The sequence below is a fragment of the Adiantum capillus-veneris genome, chromosome 16, assembly GCF_014529385.1.
Source record: "Adiantum capillus-veneris isolate H3 chromosome 16, ASM1452938v2, whole genome shotgun sequence".
NCBI lineage: Eukaryota > Viridiplantae > Streptophyta > Polypodiopsida > Polypodiales > Pteridaceae > Adiantum > Adiantum capillus-veneris.
The window spans coordinates 5,885,180-5,906,748 of NC_140946.1; the positions used below are offsets into that span (position 1 = coordinate 5,885,180).

The following is a 21,569-nucleotide window of genomic DNA, read 5'->3' on the forward strand; positions in this document are numbered from 1 at the left end:
GTGGCGGGCCTCTCTCTCTCTCTCTCCCCCGATTGTCTGTCGGACGCGCTAACGCACGACATCATTGTTGTTTGTGCTCTAAGTCGACGCCGGCAATTGTGCTGCTCTCCCCGTCGCATCGCCCTCCAACATTGCAAAATGCCACATCAGTGGCATATTGTAATGCCACTAACTAATACTAACCTTTGTGTGCCACAAAATAATTAATTTAAATGGCACCGTGTGTGTAGGCCACACAAGTTAGAATATTCACACAGCTGCCGTGCCGTGTGAACAGCACGGATTGCGAAATGCAAGGCGTGTGCCCGCACTTAGCCAATCAACTCCAATGGAGTTAGCGTCGAGCAAGGCCATTACTGCGCGGGCCTTAAGTTCTGCACGTTATGGACAGACCTCGCGGCTTGCTCTCGCATGTGATGGGAACAGCTGGAGACGCCCAAAGGTATGGAGTTACTGGGATGGAAGGAACTGGCGAGGATGTGCTGCAGCGAATCTAGGGAGCATCAGCGTCATTGTGGTAGAAAGGCACAAGAATGCCCGAGAGCTGGTGGACGTGCTATTGTCACTCGTAACTACCACTGCTGCATGCTCAATGCGTTTCATCTTTTTCGTTTTTGGGTTCTAAGGTTGAGCGTTTACAGGTTTTTGAGTGGTGGAACTTGCACAGGTGGATGGCTCAGACAGGGGTGCGCTGCTTGGAGAGCAAGAGCGAGGCAAGGTGGACCAAATAATAGCAAACCTGGAGCAGCAATGCATGCCGGAGCCTCTTAAGAGCCCCTTTCTTTTTGGAGGTTAGCTCTCCTCTGATCTATGCAGATAGCATTTCTGAAAACGTTACTAACTAAGATAGTGTGCCTACTATTGAAACCTGAGAAATAGTTCCCAAGTGTAGAAACTTCCTGTAGTCACTTTGTGTGATGCATTGGAGAAAATAGCTGTTTAAGATTGAAAAGACGAAAAGGCTATCACATTTGTATTAGAGGAGTGTTTTCAACACAGCTAGTGTGGAAATTTTGTCACGCCTTGTTTTGAGTCTACTGTAAACATCTCTAGCTTGATTGTGTGTACATATGTGGGAGTGTATGTGCAGGCCCCTGCTGGTAGGGCTGGTCACCCAGCATCTGTAGGTGATTATTGACATAGTTGGAGTATGCTGCTTGTACCTTGCCCAAGTCTGCGTGCCTTGTGACACACATAGGTTGAGGAGTTGGCTAATTGCAGTTGTTTGGAGGTGGATTTGAACCCGCAGGTGCTCAAGTGTTTACTTAGGGCGCGCTCTAAAAAGAGACAAAGTAGTGTTTGTTGGCTGCATTCTTCATTTGCAATGGGGGACAGGAGTGCTGTGATTGCAGCCTTGGAGGCCTTTGAAACTTGCATTGTCTATAGCAAGTGGTATTGGTGGCTTGCTCTTGTGTTGCGTTTGCATCTTGCCCATGGTAAATGTGTTTGTAGCTAGGTAGGATGGTGTCACAAAGTGATGACGTGGCATGGCCTAAAGGATAGAGCCTGGACAAAAGGACCTAGGAACTCACGGGAAGAAGTTTAAGATTTAACCAATTTATGGAACTTATCCGAGTGGCTTGATTTTATGAAAACCCACTTAATAAGTTGTACCAACCTATTTTACCTCGGTTGAGGGGTCTAAAACCTTGAAAATTGCGGGCTGTATGGGCGTTTGCTATGTGCAACGCTGTTTGTGCTGACAGGCTGACGTGGCATGCCCTACGGACAGCCCGTGGGGGCTAGCTTTTGGGGCTCCAAACTCTTTTAGAACCTCAACTTTTTCATGTAATTGCTTTTAGCTAGGCCAAGGGCCTTTATAAGTGTGCCCTGCAGGGCCTTCTCTTCTGGCGAATTTGCTTGGGAGCACTGCATAGAGGGAGAGGGCCCTCGAACATTGTACTTGTTGAAGCATAATAATAAAGAAATACTGAGAAGGGGCATGAGTCTTTGGGGTGTAAAAGTCCGCTGTGTTGTGTCGTGTTGTCTCTTTCTCTCAGTTTTGTTCAGTTGTTTCAGTTTCTCTCACTTGTGCTGCATTAGATCTTTGGCTTGGGGTGTCCAAGTCTATTACATTGGTATCAGAGCTCACACGATTCTTCTTCTACGGAGGATCTTATCCCTTTACTTGCAACAATTATACATTCAGTTGATGAATCTCGCTAGGACTGTTACATTTGACCACTCAAGTAAAGAAAAAAACAAATGGGATTCCAACGGGCATCGACCTCCTTATGACGAGTCCGGAGAAGAGACCGGTCCATCTTCACCCACAGCTTATAAAAGAGTAAATATGCAGCACGCTTCACCAACAACAGGCCGACAACTGTGCTCGACAAATGCTATGGTACTCCAAGGATCCCTAGTATGCGAAATTTTTGGCGAAGCATCCGCTTGACGAGGTGCACTCTCGATGGCGTGCTGCCATTCGTTCGCCTCTCAAGTGGGCTTTAAGGAAGAAACCTACACCGGCGGTACCAAGACAAAGGGTGTACTCTGAGGACGAATTTGATGAAGCCGCAGAGCGATGAGTCAGTAGACTCATGAAGACTAAGAGGCGGTCATGGAAAAAGAGTCGAGCAGTAGACTATCTCGGTACTTGGTTGCAAATCTACCTTTGAGGCCGCTAGTAAACCAAAGAAGCGTGTTCGCTTCAAGGATATCCCAATTCATCATCGTCCTCTTCTAACAGTTCAGAGAGTTCTTCTTCGCCTGACTCCAGTGATGAGAGCAAAACAGACAGGTATCGGAGAAAGACTCTGAAAAACAACAAAGGCAATAAGAAGGCAAAAGAAGAGTAGATCCCGCAGGAAATCTTGGAAGCATTTTGACAATTCGGATGAGGAATCCTCGTTCTTTGAGAGTTCAAATTCCAATGAGCGGATGTACGCGAGGAAGAGAAAGTATTTATATAGAGCCAACCAATAGGACTACCTTGAGGATAAGGGCAAAAAGGCCGAGGATTTTAAGGAGGGTGGGTAGGCTTTTAAGTTTGATACGTTTTCAAGCTTCAAGAATACCCATAGAGCCCCCGCTTTTATCTAGCAGTTTGACATCGCTTTTAAGGAAGGACGTTACTCAGAGCACTCCAAGGTACAAAGAGCGGCATCATATCTCAAAGGAGATGTGCAAATATTTTGTCGCAGTTTCAGTTTCAGATCGTCCATGTTTATGGAAAGAGGAACTTGGTGGGGGATGCGTTATTTTGGTGGTTCACCATCAACACTTCGAGGATATGTTGATCAGTACGCCACATATCCAGACTTTGCAGACATCTTTGAGCGGTTGCAGAGTGGGGAGCCAGTTGCAGGCTATGTTGTAAAGGAAGGTTATTTGACAGAAGACTATGTTGTGTGTTACTTAAGGGTTGAGGAAGAAGGTTTTGACAGAGTGCACTCTCCACCTTTTGCGGGCCATCACGGCATTGACACCACTTTAAAAGGTGTAGAAAGGTATTTTTATTGGCCGAGCTCAAAAAGGATGTGGACGAGTTTGTTCCCAATTGTTTGGTATGCCAAAAGGTTAAATGTGATAGGCATAATGCATGTGGTCTACTACAAACTTTACCTATTTCTAGCTGACCTTGGGAGAGTATAGCAATGGATTTCATTTTTGATCTTCCTAAGACTTAGAGAGTCGGCATGATGGCATTTGGACAATCATCAATCGATTCAACAAACAGGCTCACTTTATTTTGGTAAAGAAGACAGTTAAAGCCGACCATTTGGCTAAACTGTTTCTCTCAGATTTTCAGATTACATGGTATGCCTGAATCTTAAAGTTTCAGATAGAGATCCTCGTTTCATGAGCTTGTTTTGGAGGGCAATCTAGGAGAATATAGGCACAAGGCTTAAATTCTTGTCCTTGTTTCACTCACAGAAAGATGGGCAGTCGGAGATAGCCAATTCAGTGGTTTTGGACTTGTTGAAGTCGTATATCTCTGATGAGAAGACTCAATGGGTGAAGTATTTGCCCTTGGTAGAGTTTTCCTACAACAACACAATACTACATACGTGTCAGGTACAGCGGAAGAGAATAAGGATTTTGCTCGGATCTAGTACTCCGCAAACAAACACAAGGGACACTTTACTTCACTTGAAAGAACTGAACTGAACTGAAAGAAAGAGAGATGACGAGAGAGAGAAAAGAGACGACACGGGGATGTTGGGTCCCAACCCTCAAGGGCCCCCTTGCTCTATTGCCAGAGCAAGTACTTTCTTTATTCTTGCACAATGCTGCTACAATGACTAAATGCTGAGATGCTGATGCTAATGGGTACTGACACTACTGATGTTGGGTACTGGGTACTAAGGTACTAAAGGGATACTGAGGTTCTATGTCGAAGACGACAATTTCGACGACGGGTATTGCGTGTCTATGTCGAAGATGGGGAGGTCGATGACGAGGTCTATGTCGAAGATGATGAAGTTGACGACGAGGTACTAAGGGTCTTTGTCGATGATGATGAAGTCAACGATGGTACTGTGTCGAAGACCGTGAAGTCGACGACGGTTCTATGTTGAAGACGGTGGACGACGGTTCTGTGTCGAAGACGGTGATGTCGACGATGGGGTCTATGTCGAAGACGATGATGTCGACAACGGGTATTACTGGTCTATGTCGACGACGACAATGGTGACTTTGACAATGACGACGATGGTGTCGTCGTCAAGTCCGGGACTGCGATGACGATGACGAAGGTGTCGTCATCAAGATAGGGATCTGCGATGACGATGACGAAGGTGTGGTCATCAAGATAGGGACTGCGATGACAATGTTGACGTCGATGGTGTCGACGATGACGGCGTCAAAGCTGAAAACTGAAAATGCTGGGCTGTCTGTTGAAAACTGAAAATGCTAGGCTGATTTGGGCCTTCTTCTTCTGGAGAAAACGCTAGGGCTGTTGCTGAGGTACTGCCTGACTACTGGGTGCTTGCCTCCTTGTGTCCCTGCTTCTTCTGCTTCTACTGAGTGCCCAATGGGTTTCTTTTATAGATCTTTAGCAATTTGCCCTACCTACTTTTCTAACAAACTTACAAAAAGAATTCCAAAAGTCACTTTTAATGAAATGACTTATAAGAGGTGGTTCGCGTGGTAAAATGCCTGCATGATGAAATGACCGTTCTTGTGCAAGAGAGGGTATGCAAGTGTGATTGGCCTGGACATGCACGTCCTGCTAGAGGCTCACAAAGGTGCTAGGCTTAGTCCTAAGCTAAGACTCATGCTAGACTATGGCAGAAGCGTGTCCACGTGGTGCAAGTGAAGTGCGCACGTGACACCCCCCCCTTTAAAAGTGAGGCACAACTGCCAAACTTCTTTCTGTACTTCTTATGCTGACTGATGAATGCTTCTGATGCCATGGATGCACAAACCAATGCAAATTTCTCGGAAACCAGGGTCTGATGGTACTGCGGGTGCTCTGGGTGCTGTGGGTACTGTTGGCGATGCAAACACCGTGTAAGGGTGTCTAGCCTTACTACGATTGCTGAATATCAACCTGGGCTCTATACCAGATTGTGCTGACTCTGCCTGCTGTAGGGAGAGTTGTTCCCCGAACATTGACTCTGGTGAAAACATTACCGGTGTTGAGGGACCAAGGTGTAGTTCCGGAGTCCTTTCCAAAGGTTCTATGACGAGGGAAATGGATGCACGCTACATGCGAATACGAATGCAGAAGAGGTTAGGGATCTTGAAACCGGCCTGTTCAATCCAAAAAGGGCGGTAGACTTTTCTTTAAACCTTGATTTAGCTTTCACCCATTATTAGTCGTCTATTTTACCTGTACTTTCAAGACACAACAAAGGGGAGAGGGATACAGGCTGCTAGATTGCACCTGTATGAGTAGACGGACACCAGATTGGCCCCTAACTTAGGCGCCCCTTTCGGTATTTCTTTATTGTTCAAAAGAGGGAATAAACGCTGTGGTTCCCTACAAGCTGCCCCGCACAAACTCGGCTGAATTTCCACTGTTCCAGCCTGATTTCGGCAGCATAACTGTACTAGAACCCTTCACGGTCAGTATTCCCACGCATTGACCGACTTTCCCGACGCATACGGGCACTTTACAAAACCTGGCGAGAATCTGCAGCACGCTGAATTCTCTGTTTTCAGCCCTGAAAATGCGCCAGATCGCCTGTACAGCGGTCCCCTTGCGTCCCCGAACCTCCTGGGGGTATTAGGGTCCGTTTAGGGCCAAAACCCTAAACCTGCAAAAATACACAGCAGGCTGTAATTCACTGTTTCGGGCTCCGTTTCGCGTGCCGGTCGCATCCCTAGCAAGTCCTCGAGCTCCCGCACCTGTAGGGCTACTTGCCCTTTGAATCGGACGAGATTTCTGGCGTGAAACCTCTCCGAATTCACCTGTACCTGCGGGGGGATTAGCCGCTAGCTAATCCAGTACCTGTGCAAGAGGCTCTTGCCTCGGCAATCGCGCATGAACCCACACAACTGTACATTGGTCAAATGAAGAGCCCACTAGAGGGGCATAACATACTGCCAAAGGGGAGAGAGAGGGCAGTGCGTAGCGTGCAGGGCATCACTCCTGGCACCGCACTGTGCATAAGAGGGAAAGTAAGCACTCCATAGCTCTTAACCTGTGACAGAGACTTGCAAAATGAGCCTCCCAACTATAAATCACGTTTTTGCCTTCTCTATAAGTAGTAAACTGGCCTCAAAGTGCCAAGTGTCACTCATTTGTGCATTTTCCCGCTTTAGACCCTCGGGTCTAAAAATATCTCACCTGCAGCCTCTGTTGACTTGGCCACAGAGTAACAAAATGATCCCCATGTCAAACTGCACGTAATGACGCGAAGACATTTTCAGGTCCCAAAATAGCAGTTCCCTAAATTTTAGGAGATGCTGCCATTGTATCTTTCTAGGTCATCCGACCCTCTTTGTACACTGCGGCCACATCCAGAACTGAAATGTAGCCTCTGTAGCAAAGGATTCCACTTTGGCTAGTCAATGACCCCACTTGGCTAACCATAGTCCTTGTCCAACCTTAGTGCTCTCTTGCCCTCAGGCCCGGACTCCCTCTGGACAGTTCCACACTAGCTATGCAATGCAGGGCAGTTAGATTTCCCGAGGGGTGTTTCCAAAAAGTGAAAGTAAATAGATAATAAGAAAGAAATCAACAAAAAGGATAGATAGTAGTCACACACTGGTGACATACCCCCCTCTTGAAATCTCAAACGTCCTCGTTTGCATCTATGTCGTACAAGCTCCTAGTCAACATTGATGTATTCAACACCTGTCGACACATGTACGACACATACATGCTCATTGTCAACCCTGGTGTATTCAACACCTCGTCGACTCATGTATTGCCTGCGTGTGAACCCTGTCCCAATGACATAGTGGTAGCTTCACACTCTGCCATTGCTTTGAGTCACTAACTTTCCAATGACAAAATGGTAGCTGCACATTTTGCCACTGTCTTATAGTACACGTTGGATCCCGTAACACTTTCGAGCATACCCAAACCGACAGTTTAAGAATGCAGTTACACATGTACTCTTCAATAGAAGCAATCACTGTATCCTTGACAAACTGACAAGAAATACTCACTTCTATAGCACTAATCAAACTTTTGGACATTCCATAAGAGCAATTGCCAAACTGACAATCTGTACAGCTCTAACATTCATGTAACAGGTATTTGATTTGAGCTCACTTTAAATACCTTGTACATCATTTGTTTCAGAAGCCATTGTCACACTGACAATCCATTTAGCTTTGAAACTCAAGGGGTCAAGGTAGGTTGCAAATCGAAGGCTTCCAGGTAAAGTGATAACACAGTTGGTGACTCTGCAAGTTCACCTTCTTCCATCCACTTAGCATCCATTGGTGGATAGTTTCTGAACTTTACCAAGTAACGCCTAGTAACCTTGCCTTTCACTTTCCTTTCTTTGTGTGCCAAAATCTGTTCAGGGACCAAGATCTCGTCAAGTTCCTCGACTTCCGGCTGATCTTCAGCTGGCATATCTTCTGGCACATCACCCACATAGGGTCTGAGAAGACTCACATGAAACGCATTGTGAATCTTCCAGCTGTCAGGCAATTTCAGCCTATATGCAACATCACTGATTATGTCGCACACTTGAAAAGGCCCATAGTAACGCATGCTGAGCTTTGGAAATAGTCTTTCCTTGCCCTTCATCTTCTTTAACCTTGCCTTTTCAAACCGTAGAAGCACCCAATCACCAAGTGAATATACCACTTCACGACGGTGACGATCAGCTGCTTTCTTTTGCTTTGCCTGAGTCCTTTCTAAGGCCACTTTGACCTTCTTGTACATTTCATCCATGTCCTGAACATACTTATCTGCTTCAAATATCTTGTCCTTTGTATGCAGTATGGGAGGAACTTTCTTGCCACCTTCAACTATCTCAAAAGGTGCCTTGCCAGTTGATGAATGCACTGTATTATTGTATGCATACTCCACCAATGGCAAATACTGCTCCCACTTTCCTTTATGCTCTGACACATAGCACTTCAGCAGATCTAGGACAGTAGAATTTGCCTCTTCTGACTGCCCATCTGTTTGAGGATGAAATGACGAAGAGAATTTGAGCGTGGTACCCATATTCTCAAACAAGCCTCTCCAGAACAAACTTGTCATGCGTGGATCACGGTCGCTAACAATCGACTGTGGCATGCCATGATACTTGAAAATATTGCTCATAAACAAGCGTGCCATCTGATCTGGCTTTATCTTCTTCCTGACAGGAATAAAATGAGCCTGTTTGCTGAATCTGCAAATAATGGTCCAAATACCATCGTTTCCTGTCTGCGTTCTCGGAAGATCAAAGATAAAATCCATAGCAATACTTTCCCATGGTTTATCTGGAATAGGTAGTGGTTGCAATAACCCTGGTGCCTTTTGCCTGTCAAACTTGACCTTTTGGCATATTAGGCATTCTCGCACAAAGGCATCCACATCCCTTCTCAATGTAGGCCAATAGAAGAATGTCTCAACCGCTTTAACTGTAGCATCGATACCACGATGCCCTGCATACGGTGGGACATGACTCTCTTCCATAACTTTGCGTCGCAATGGCTTTGTGACACACAATCTGCCATGCATCATCATGAACCCGTCTTTAAGAAGATAGTGTTCATGACGTTGTCCATCCATTAGTTGCTCGAAGACCCTTGCAAAATCTTCATCATTTGCATACTGTTCTCTCATATCATCAAGTTCATGATGATAAGGAATCGACACAGCTGAAATTTGTGGCTTCCTTGACAAGGCATCAGCCACAACGTTCTTCTTGCCTTCCACATGCACAATCTGAAAATGGAACATGGACAAGATATTTGCCCATTGCATATGCTTCTCAGATAACTTTGTCTGTGTCAAGAAGTATCGCAAGGTCTGATGATCCGTTTGGACAACGAAATCTGCACCTAGCAGGTAGTGTTTCCAACTTAAGAGCGCATGAATCACAGCCAGTAATTCTTTCTCATAGACCTGCATGGTCATCTCTGGCCCTTGCAAAATTCTGCTCTCATAGGCTACTACCCTGCCATCTTGCATTAGCACAGCACCAATGCTACTACCGCAGGCATCACACTGGACCACAAATGACTTCCTAAGATCTGGCAACACAATGACTGGATCTGAAGTCATCTTTTCCTTTAAGAGATTAAAAGCTGAAATCTCTTTCTGTGTCCATCTAAAGGTGACTGCCTTCTTTTGAAGAGCATGTAAAGGTGAAGCAATCTCAGCGAAATTTCGGATAAACCTTCTGTAATAGGAGCATAGTCCCAAAAAGCTTCGGACATCATGCACCGTCTTCAAATTTGGCCATGACTTGATCGCTTCGACTTTTGCAGGATCCATTCTGACACCGTCCTTTGAGACAATGTGTCCCAGAAAGTGAATCTCTTCCAGAAAAAACTCACTTTTCTTTGCATTGATGAGCAACCTATGACTGCGTAGCTCTTTGAACACAATGGCCAAGTGATGCCTATGCTCCTCTTCATTCTTTGAATAGACTATCATGTCATCAAAGAATGTACCAACAAACTGCTGGTGTGGACGGAAAATTCTGTCCATCATCCTATTAAACGTAGCAGGAGCGTTTGTGAGACCAAAGGGCATCACTAAAAATTCGTAAAGGCCAAACGTCGTTCTAAAAGCAGTCTTGTGCACATCCTCTGATCTAATGCGGATCTGATGGTACCCACTCTTTAGATCTATCCTGCTAAACATACCTGCTCCTTCTAATTTGTCCATAATATCATCAATTCTAGGTATAGGGAACCTATTCTTGATGGTATTCTTGTTCAGTGCACGGTAGTCGATGCACATACGCCATGAGCCATCCTTTTTCTGCACCAACAACACTGGAGAACAGAATGGAGATGAACTGGGCTGAATCAGCCCCTTTTCTAACAGCTCCTGTACTTGGCCCATTATCTCTTTCTGCTGAGCCGCACTAACCCTGTACGGAGGCTTATTTGGTGGGCTACAGCCTGGCACCAAATCTATCGCATGGTCCTCGGGTCTCTCTGGCGGTAATTGAGACGGTAATGAATCGGAAAAACAGTCACTATACTGTTGTAAAAACATTGACCTTTCTTTATCTAGCACAGATAAATTTGATTCATCACAATCTGACACTTCACGTGCAAAAACCAAGTACGCAGAAAGATGCTTTTTCATTACAGAAGTAATAGCAGAAGCTGATACAGTAGGAATAGACTCCCCTTTAAGCTTTACATCCAGAATATGAGTCTTTCCCCTGCTCTGTACAGTGATCTTTTTGTTGTAGGCATCCATGATTCCCTGTACACGAAATAACCAAGGAATACCTAACAACACATCACATCCGTCCAGTGGCATGATGTAAAATTCTTCAGCATCTACATAGGACTGGATATGTAGACGCAACTTTCCAATGATGGGTGTGACAGCCTCTGTATGGCCAGGACATGCCAAACCTGCCTCTGCTGTATACCCCATCTCTTCAGGTCTGATTCCCAACTTTGAAGCCAATTCTGGGGAAATGAAGTTGGCTTTGGCACCTGGATCAAAGAAGATAAGCACTGTTTGATCCCTAACCTTTCCCCATGCTCTGCAAAGCTCACTTGCATCTGAATTTGGCTTGTCGCCCACCATATCTGGCACTAGACCAGCCATGGGCTTCTTTCCTTTCTTGTCTTCCTTGTCTTCAGAATCAGCTGGCCTTTTCTTTGTAGGACAGTTGTAAGCAATGTGGCCAGGCTGCTCACATATAAAGCATTTGTTCTCTGTCCTCAGGACCTTCTTTTGCTCTTCTGACTTGCGAGGAAAACGTCTTTTCCATTTCTTTGCGGGTCCTTTTTCTGATTCAGCCGTAGCTTTGTCTTTCCCTGCGTTGGCCGACTCCTGAGTCCCTTTAGGAGCCTCATTGGGAACGTGCTTCTTGGCTGAATTTTTCTTGCCTGATCCTGCCTTGACGCCAGTGTTAAATTCACAATCTTCTCCCTTGAGCAAACCATTGCCAGTGTTTGCTACCTCGATGAGCTGCGTCAAAGTAGTGACTTTTGTCTTCGTACAGTACTTTCTCAATCCTTTAGGTAGGCCACAACAGTATTTTTCAATCTGTTCTGTCAATGGCACAAACCTATAGGAAGTTACTGGAAGTAGAGCTTTCCAAAACTTCCGATTGTAATCATCCAGATTTCTGCAAGTGGCAGCATTTAGCTGGTGCCATTCTGTCATGACATCTGCTTCAAAGTCATCAGATAACCATGCTGCTGCAAAAATCTGCTTGAAGTAAATCCATGTGGACGGAGCTTGCCCTTGAAGCAATAAAGTTGTCCACCATTGTCCCGCATTCCCTGTCAAGAAAGTGGCTGCCTTGCGGACCTTTGAAGCCTCTGTAAAATTTCCCCCTGCATAGGCCTTATCAAACTGCTGGAGGAATGAAAGAGTCTTCTTCCTGTCATCAAACCCTGTAAAGGTCGTGAATGACACTCCTTTGCCACCTTCTTTGTACGGAGTTGGCCTCTCCAGCGGCGTTAAATTGTCATATGGAAGTGACTGAAACATGGGAACACTATTAGGGTTCATCTGTGTTCCTTGGCCGCTATTAACTTGACCTGGAAATGCCATATTTGGCTGCTGATTTGTAATTCCAGCCATACCAAAATTTGCGTGTGGCATCCCGAATTGTCCCTGAGTGCTTTGAAACCCTGGTTGCATACCCATGACACTGTACATGGGGTTAGGCATCATCGTTTGAGCACCCCCAAACACTGTTCCTGGCGTATAAAACTGATTTCCAGGTGCATGACCAGCCATGCTTTGGAATACGGATCCACCTCCAAAATAGCCAGGGTGTACTGAAGGTGGTGGGAAGACCTGTTGCATAGCCTGTAAGTTGCTTCCCTGCCCATTAGAACCAGCTATAGGCGGTTGAAAGGTGGCGGGCTGAATTGGTACAGCTTGAAAGACTGGCATCTCAGCCACCTGTTCTTGCACCTTAGGCATACGTTGTGGAGACTGCATGTTCTCCGTCAAGTGTACAGGTGTTTCCATTGACTGTGCGGTATGAATCACCTGTGTTCGAGCCTTAACAGGCTTTTGAATATGATCCAGTGACCCAACTTGCTGAGACGGAACAGGAGGTTGCAGAAAGGCTAAAAACCTCGGATTCTGCATTACTTGTGTGAACATAGCCACAGCAGTAGCCAACTGGGTCCTGAATATATCATCATCAGTCTGTGGTGGTCTTGAGGACTCACCCACTTCATGTGTCTGTTGACCCTGTGAAGAGGAAACCTCTTCAGTCACATCATCTGGTCTGTCAGCCATAATTGCAATTCCCTGTGTCTGGTCTATGATCCCTTGTGTCTTCAAGTCCAAAACTGACCAAGGCTCACTTCTATGGGAAAAAGTGATTTAATCCCGTCGATGGAACCATGTAACCGGCCTGTTCAATCCAAAAAGGGCGGTAGACTTTTCTTTAAACCTTGATTTAGCTTTCACCCATTATTAGTCGTCTATTTTACCTGTACTTTCAAGACACAACAAAGGGGAGAGGGATACAGGCTGCTAGATTGCACCTGTATGAGTAGACGGACACCAGATTGGCCCCTAACTTAGGCGCCCCTTTCGGTATTTCTTTATTGTTCAAAAGAGGGAATAAACGCTGTGGTTCCCTACAAGCTGCCCCGCACAAACTCGGCTGAATTTCCACTGTTCCAGCCTGATTTCGGCAGCATAACTGTACTAGAACCCTTCACGGTCAGTATTCCCACGCATTGACCGACTTTCCCGACGCATACGGGCACTTTACAAAACCTGGCGAGAATCTGCAGCACGCTGAATTCTCTGTTTTCAGCCCTGAAAATGCGCCAGATCGCCTGTACAGCGGTCCCCTTGCGTCCCCGAACCTCCTGGGGGTATTAGGGTCCGTTTAGGGCCAAAACCCTAAACCTGCAAAAATACACAGCAGGCTGTAATTCACTGTTTCGGGCTCCGTTTCGCGTGCCGGTCGCATCCCTAGCAAGTCCTCGAGCTCCCGCACCTGTAGGGCTACTTGCCCTTTGAATCGGACGAGATTTCTGGCGTGAAACCTCTCCGAATTCACCTGTACCTGCGGGGGGATTAGCCGCTAGCTAATCCAGTACCTGTGCAAGAGGCTCTTGCCTCGGCAATCGCGCATGAACCCACACAACTGTACATTGGTCAAATGAAGAGCCCACTAGAGGGGCATAACATACTGCCAAAGGGGAGAGAGAGGGCAGTGCGTAGCGTGCAGGGCATCACTCCTGGCACCGCACTGTGCATAAGAGGGAAAGTAAGCACTCCATAGCTCTTAACCTGTGACAGAGACTTGCAAAATGAGCCTCCCAACTATAAATCACGTTTTTGCCTTCTCTATAAGTAGTAAACTGGCCTCAAAGTGCCAAGTGTCACTCATTTGTGCATTTTCCCGCTTTAGACCCTCGGGTCTAAAAATATCTCACCTGCAGCCTCTGTTGACTTGGCCACAGAGTAACAAAATGATCCCCATGTCAAACTGCACGTAATGACGCGAAGACATTTTCAGGTCCCAAAATAGCAGTTCCCTAAATTTTAGGAGATGCTGCCATTGTATCTTTCTAGGTCATCCGACCCTCTTTGTACACTGCGGCCACATCCAGAACTGAAATGTAGCCTCTGTAGCAAAGGATTCCACTTTGGCTAGTCAATGACCCCACTTGGCTAACCATAGTCCTTGTCCAACCTTAGTGCTCTCTTGCCCTCAGGCCCGGACTCCCTCTGGACAGTTCCACACTAGCTATGCAATGCAGGGCAGTTAGATTTCCCGAGGGGTGTTTCCAAAAAGTGAAAGTAAATAGATAATAAGAAAGAAATCAACAAAAAGGATAGATAGTAGTCACACACTGGTGACAGATCTTGTCTCCAACTCCTTCCATACTCGCATACAAAGCTAGGAGATCTTGGTACTCAAGATCTGGGTTCTCGTGTATCCGATGTCGATCTTCTTTCAAAGACATGGCAATGAAGATGGAATCTAGTAAATCCATGGTGAGGACTCAAAAGATTCTTCAATAAACAAATTTGGGAGAGGTTCCTTGGGTTCTTGGGCTCGATGGTTGTTCTTGGGTTCCTTGGGGTTCTTGGTTCTTGAGGTTCTTCTTTAGGTTCTTGGGGTTCTTGGTTCTTGGTGGTTCTTCCCTTGAGTTCGCGAAACCGAAGCACACAGAGCTCTGATACCAATGTCAGGTGCATCGGAAGAGAATAAGGATTTTGCTCGGATCTAGTACTCCGCAAACAAACACAAGGGACACTTTACTTCACTTGAAAGAACTGAACTGAACTGAAAGAAAGAGAGATGACGAGAGAGAGAAAAGAGACGACACGGGGATGTTGGGTCCCAACCCTCAAGGGTCCCCTTTGCTCCATTGCCAAAGCAAGTACTTTCTTTATTCTTGCACAATGCTGCTACAATGACTAAATGCTGAGATGCTGATGCTAATGGGTACTGACACTACTGATGTTGGGTACTGGGTACTAAAGGGATACTGAGGTTCTATGTCGAAGACGATGATGTCGACAACGGGTACTGTGGGTTCTATGTCGAAGATGGGGAGGTCGACGACGAGGTCTATGTCGAAGATGATGAGGTCGACGACGAGGTACTAAGGGTCTTTGTCGATGAGGATGAAGTCGACGACGATATTGTGTCGAAGATGGTGAAGTCGACGACGGTTCTGTGTCGAAGACAATGATGTCGACGACGGGGTCTATGTCGAAGACGATGATGTCGACGAGGGGTATTGTTGGTCTATGTCGACGACGATGACGTCGACGACAATGGTGACTGTGACAATGACAACGATGGTGTCGTCGCCAAGTCCGGGACTACGATGACGATGACGAAGATGTCGTCGTCAAGATAGGGATCTGTGATGACGATGACGAAGGTGTGGTCGTCAAGATAGGGACTGCGATGACAATGACGATGTTGATGACGACGATGGTGTTAATGATGACGGCGTCAAAGCTGAAAACTGAAAACGCTGGGCTGTTTGCTGAAAACTGAAAATGCCAGGTTGATCTGGGCCTTCTTCTTCTTGAGTAAACGCTAGGGCTCTTGTTGAGGTGCTGCCTGACTATTGGGTGCCTGCCTCCTTGTGTCTCTGCTTCTTTTGCTTCTACTGAGTGCCCAAAGGGTTTCTTTTATAGATCTTTAGCAATTTGTCCTACCTTCTTACAAACTTACAAAAAGAATTCCAAAATGACTAATAAGAGGTGGTTCGCGCAATAAAATGCCTGCATGATGAAATGAGTGTTCTTGTGCAAGAGAGGGTATGACTGGCCTGGACATGCACGTCCTGCTAGAGGCTCACAAAGGTGCCAGGCTCAATCCTAAGCTAAGACTCATGCTAGACTATGGCAGAAGCGTGTCCACGTGGTGCAAGTGAAGTGGGCACGTGACAATACGTCCACGGGGAAGGCATTATTTGAGATTATCGAGGGTGTCAGGAAGGTTCCACCTATTTTGAGCACCAAAGATAAGATTTTTGAAGGAGATCAGTATACACTAGATGTGGCCGTTGCTTTTGTCAAGGTACGGGAGGCTCTAGAAAAGTCTGAAGCATGGCACAAGAAGGCAGCAGATAAGCATCGACGTGACTTGTAGCTGAAGGAAGATGATTGGGTTCTACTACGCTTTGAGAAGGCACGCCTATGGAAACGAAAGCGTAAGGAGAGGCTTTTTCGAAAGCAAAGTATGCGATACTATGGACTGTTCTAGATCCAAGAAAAAATCAATGATGTTATCCTTCAGATTGAAGTTACCAGATACTCGGAAGATTGACAATGCATTTTATGTGAGTCTATTGAGACCTTTCAAAGGTGAGGTGCCAGTGGACAGGGAGCCAAAGGAGCAGGCCGAAGTGGAAGAGATAAAGGAAATTATTTATCACGATTGTGACGTATTCTTGAAGCTAGTATCACCTCTCTTTGTAACTAAGTCAGACTTTGTAAATAATTAATTTATTTACGAGAAAAGAATTATCTAATTAGTTGTGTGCACACCAGAATAGACCTAGCAGTTCTAAGGCCTTAGGTGAGCCTAAATGCGGGCCACAACACCTCAGAGGGACCTTAGCAGAAATTACCCTGAAGCCCTAGTGATTGGGAAATCGGGTCTTTAGAAAGGGGTAAGCAGTAGCCTCAGATTTTAGGCTCAGAAAAATACGTGCGTCAGTACAAGCACATGAATGAGATGGGGTCCTTAGAACAGTGACCCTAAGGCTAATAAAGCTAATAAAGCCTTAGGGTAAGTTTCGTGAAATTAAATTTAACGGTTCGTGCCCGGGCGGGCGGCTGGACAAGTGTGAACAGGTAAAGGCGGTGCAGTGCCCGTGCGGCATTGCGCCGGCAGACCTTTGGTGTTCTCATAAAAGAATCATTGGTAGCAGTTGTTAGTTAGTTGCACATTTTTTTAATTAATGAGCTAGAAGTTTTTAAAGTCAAAAGTTGAATGGTTTTTAAGTTTTTAAAGTAAGTGTGCCAAGTGGCACACTTACCAATGCAAACTAACTCTCTCTCACTCTCACTCTCACCCTCTCTCTCTTCCTAGCGTCCCCTCTCCTTGATGGCTATTTAGGAGCCCCCCTCCCCCATTTTCAGGGCTGGCAGTGCACCTACCCCCCCCTAATGTGAGCGTGCTCTACGCGGTGAAGCCCTCCATTGAAGCTTGAGAGCAGCCCCTTGCGACATATGTGGTAGCCTTGTGCTCCCATTGTCAAGAACAAGGGATCTCACAGTCATAGACACCTTCTGGTGAAGTTTCATCGCGAGAAGCTGCCTTAGACGCTCTCTTAGCAGAGTGCGGCTGCTGTAATTCTCTGTTTTCAGCCCCTAATCACCTCGATTAGGGCTGTTTTCAGCAGATCAGCCATAGAAATTCTCTTCTCTCTCCTTATCCTAAGTCTACATCAAGTTTGGCGCGATTCCATCGCGAAGAAGATCTCTGTTTCGGCGTAGGGGTGTACACAGGTAAGAATTTTAGGTTATGTGCAGAAAATTACAGCAAGCATGTGCGTGTGCATTTTGCTTGTTTCTCTTTTGTGTTCGATGCATGAATGAATGAGCATGAAGGCAACACATAACGGAAGATGGACTTTCCTCTGTGAGAGCTTCCGATGAGCTGTTTTGGAAGATAGACTCTCTTTTCGAGAGCTTCCGACCAGTCTCGCAGAAGAGGGGAAATCCCCTAAGCAGTAAGAAAGTGGAAACACTTTCTCAGTCAGTAGTCAGAACAGAACAGAAGAAAGAATGGAGGACGGGCGTATGTCCCGTTCCTGTGCTTGTAAAGATTCTCCCTTAGTATTAAAGATATTCTCTTTATGGGGGGACCAGCCCATCTTCTGATCCCCAATGAAGTGTCAAGTTTTCTCGCTCCATCTAATTCTCTTGAGTATTTGAAGTGCAATTAAATGTCAGTTTACGCTTCCGTATTTTTGTGACACTCTTTTTGTTTCTAATGCAAACATGAAGAGACACCAGATCAGAGACCCCGATTCTCCAAAAAACGCGTCTCTTCGCTTAAAGGTCACACCTGTTCGGCGAATGGACATGCCTCTTCAATGAATGGTTGCATCTCTACTCCGAATGGTTATGACTCTACATCGAAAGGACACAACCCTTGGTTTAAAGTTCTCTCTCTTGACCAATGGTCATGTCTTTTCACTTGTGTCCTTTTAATTCCCATATAAGGAACTTATTGTAACAGATTCAATCAAATCAAACATCAGTGTTCTCATCTCTTGAGTCTCAGTTAATCTTAAGTATGAAGTTTTAGTCTTAATTCTAGGATTAGCACCACTAATCCTCACAATGGTATCATAGCAATTTTTTTTCCCAAGACCCGAAAGTTGTGAGCCTCTCACCCTCGCCGCTACACTCTTAACTTTCTTTCGGAGTTGCATGGAAGCAGAAGAAAGTTGGTACACACACATACCAGCGTAAGATAACATGAATTTTTTTGTTTCAGACATAGGTAACAGACAGATACATAGATGTGTGTGTGTGTGGCATACACGGTGAATTTCTGGACACCTTCTGCGGGTAACCTTTCGTGTGCCTCTTCATCGGGTGGTGTCCCTTCATGCTCAGGCTCGCACCTGTCTCTTCATGTGAAAGGACATTAGGTTGTGCTTGCAACGCCTCTTCACTTGGATCGCACCCTTTCGTATACTGGTGTGTCTCTTCGAAGTTCGCGGGTGTGGCTCTCCCTTTGTTGGCGGCTGAATTCTCTTTGTTGGTTACTGCACATCAGAAGGGCACCTCTTCGTGAAAGAGCACCAAGGAAGGGCACCCCTTCTCAGAGGGTGCGTCAAGATGTGCTCCTACCAACTTTCAAGCGGGCTCTCCTCTCGATTTCCCTCACGCTGAATGCGCAGCAAACACAGCAGCCCACGTACAATTTTTATTAACAAATCAGGCCCAAAATTTCAATGCCCAAGTGTCCGGCCAAAGTGGACGACTGACCGGCCCCAATTTTTCAAAGCCAGTGATTAAAAACAAAAACACCCAGCAGCGTGAGAATTACAAAAGCCACGAGCAGCCACGAAATCATGCGCCAACAGCGTGCGTGGAGAAGTTCGGCAGCCTAGATTTGCATCTACCTCTTGACTGCCTACCTCTGCTAGTAGTTACACCAATGGACATCTTTTTTGCACCCGCTCCTGTGCCGGGTTCTTCCTCGCTGCCATATCGATTCCCTTTACCTATAGTGGTGGCGCAACACACACTTGTTGCAGATGGACACTTCTCTACCAACAACCTCTTCAAACCTGGTGTGTAAGATTCTAGGGGCATCCCCCAATGACTTTCTCTAGGTGGTTTTGGATGGCCTCAGTGTTCTCCTGGCAGGTTCTCCTTGCTACAACATATACACCTTTCCAGCCTCGCCACCATATTCCCTCGAAGCAATAGTATGGCCGGATCACAAGTTGGCGATGACCATATTATGCCCGAGGATATGATAGCAATTCTAAAAGAGCAGATGGCAGCCCTTCAACAGGCTATCTCTATTGTTACATCGATGGCCTCACGTTTGGACGTGCTTCAGGGTTATACTTCTTTGCGCTCCGTGAAGCATGCACAATCAGTTTCCTCATTAGCGGCTTCAGTGGCCGACCAAGAAGAACCACTCAAACCAAAGGTTTCACACCCATAATTTTCTAAATTCTCACCCAAAGCGTGGTTTCTCAAAGACAACTTGTAACAAACTTGGACACTTAAAGTTGGGAATCTACCACAACATACGTGAGCAAACTGAAAGAATTGAATAAAACTGAGAGAGAGAGGACACGGCACGGCGTAGTTCCGTGCCCAGAAAGGCTGGCCCCAAAGAATGGCGCCCCTTTCAGTATTTCTTTATTATTAATGCTTCACAAAGTACAATGTCCGAGGGTCCTCGTCTCAGTAGTGCTCCCCCGAAATTGAGGCTCTGACACTTAATTTATAGGCCCTAGGCCTTCCAAAAGCAATACATACGAAAAGCTTCGAGTCTAAAAGCATCTGGGCCCAAAAGCTAGCGTTAGGGAGAGGCAACGCGATTTGTGAAAATCTTTATAGGTGCCACGTCAATAGCGCGGATTGCGGAAGTCCATATGGCCTGCCATGTCATCAACGAAAATCGTGGGCGTCTGTAGGGTTGCCACATGATCAACTCTTCCACACTCCCTTTAGCCTTTTGTCCCTTGGGCCCATCAGACAGGACCCCATAAGTTGGTACAACTTATAAAATGGATGTCCTTCCATTTTTGGTCTCTCAGAGTGGTTCTGCAAGTGATACAACTTCTTCTGCATCTTTCAGTAGGGCTTTGACTCCTCTTTGTTTGGAGTCCGTCCTTTAGGTCATGCCACATCATCACTTTGTGACATACCCCCCTCTTGAAAGAATTGTAATTGCCCTCTATTACGCGTGCCAAACCAACAGAAGCTAGAAACTAGTTCAATAGACACTGACACTAAGTATCGATGCACTAGACAACACATATCCAGTACTTGCATGAAGACGACAACCACTGAACATTCACATGACATTCACATCACTATCCTTGTCGAGATCTTAGATGAGAATCATGATCATTGAAACGTATTTAGCAATCACACCCAGTTCTCACCGATCTCTCGTAGATGTCTTGATTGACTAAATCTTGTTACTGTCACCCCAAAATACAGAAGCGTAAACTAACTGGAAAATGCAATTCATATACTCGAGAGAATTTGGGGGAGAGAGAGAAAAGCTTGACACATCATTGGGGACTAGAAGATGGGCTGGTCCCGACTCCCTCCCCATAAAGAGATTATCTTTATTACTAAGGGAGAATCTTTACAAGCACAAGAACGGGGCAAAAGCCCGTCCTCTATTCTTTCTTTGTTCCTTTTCTGATTCCGATTGAGAGAGTGAGAAAACGACTACTAAGAGGATTTTCCCTTTGCTGTGAGATTTTGGGAAGCTCTCGTAAGCGAGAGTCTATCTTCCACAAAACTCCTCGAAAGCTCTCAAAAATGAGAGTCTTAACTTCCGCTAACTGTGTCCCTTCATGCATAATCAATGCACGCACACATGCTTGCTGTAATTTTCTGCACATAATCTGAAAATGTTACTTGAGAACGTTCCAATGCCGAAATAGAGACTTTGAGAAGGCACGCCTACAGAAACAAAAGGGTAAGAAGCGACTTTTTCTAAAGTTGAGTAATAAGTATGTGATACTATGGCCTTTCCAAATTCAAGACAAGATAAATGATGTATCCTTCAGACTGAAGTTACTAGATACTCGGAAGATTCACAATGCATTTTATGTGAGTCTGTTGAGACCTTTCAAAGGTGAGGTATCAGTGGACAGGGAGCTAGAGGAGCAGTCCAAAGTGGAAGAGATAGAGGAAATTCTCATTCCAGAATAGATCCTGGCTCACATGGAAAGGAAAGTGAAAGGGATCAGATGACAGTGCGTCTCAGGATCTTGACGATTGAGAGTGGTGTGCCAACGGATAGGGGAGGCTAGCGAGGCTACCCACAGATCCGAGGGCAGAAGGAAAGAAA

The 21,569-nt window shown here is 45.8% G+C and overlaps 1 protein-coding gene across 1 annotated transcript in view; it reads left to right on the forward strand.

The window, feature by feature from the left end:
- Positions 1–282: 282 nt before the first annotated feature.
- The window catches only part of LOC147438497 (Plastid-lipid associated protein PAP / fibrillin family protein), a 103,294-nt gene continuing 82,007 nt past the window's right edge, over positions 283–21,569 (forward strand). Inside the window, exons 1-2 of the mRNA XM_086484597.1 lie at positions 283–568; positions 668–791. Of these exons, the coding sequence (XP_086340723.1) occupies positions 329–568; positions 668–791 (364 nt within the window). The 5' untranslated portion in view covers positions 283–328. The remainder of the gene's footprint in view (positions 569–667; positions 792–21,569) is intronic.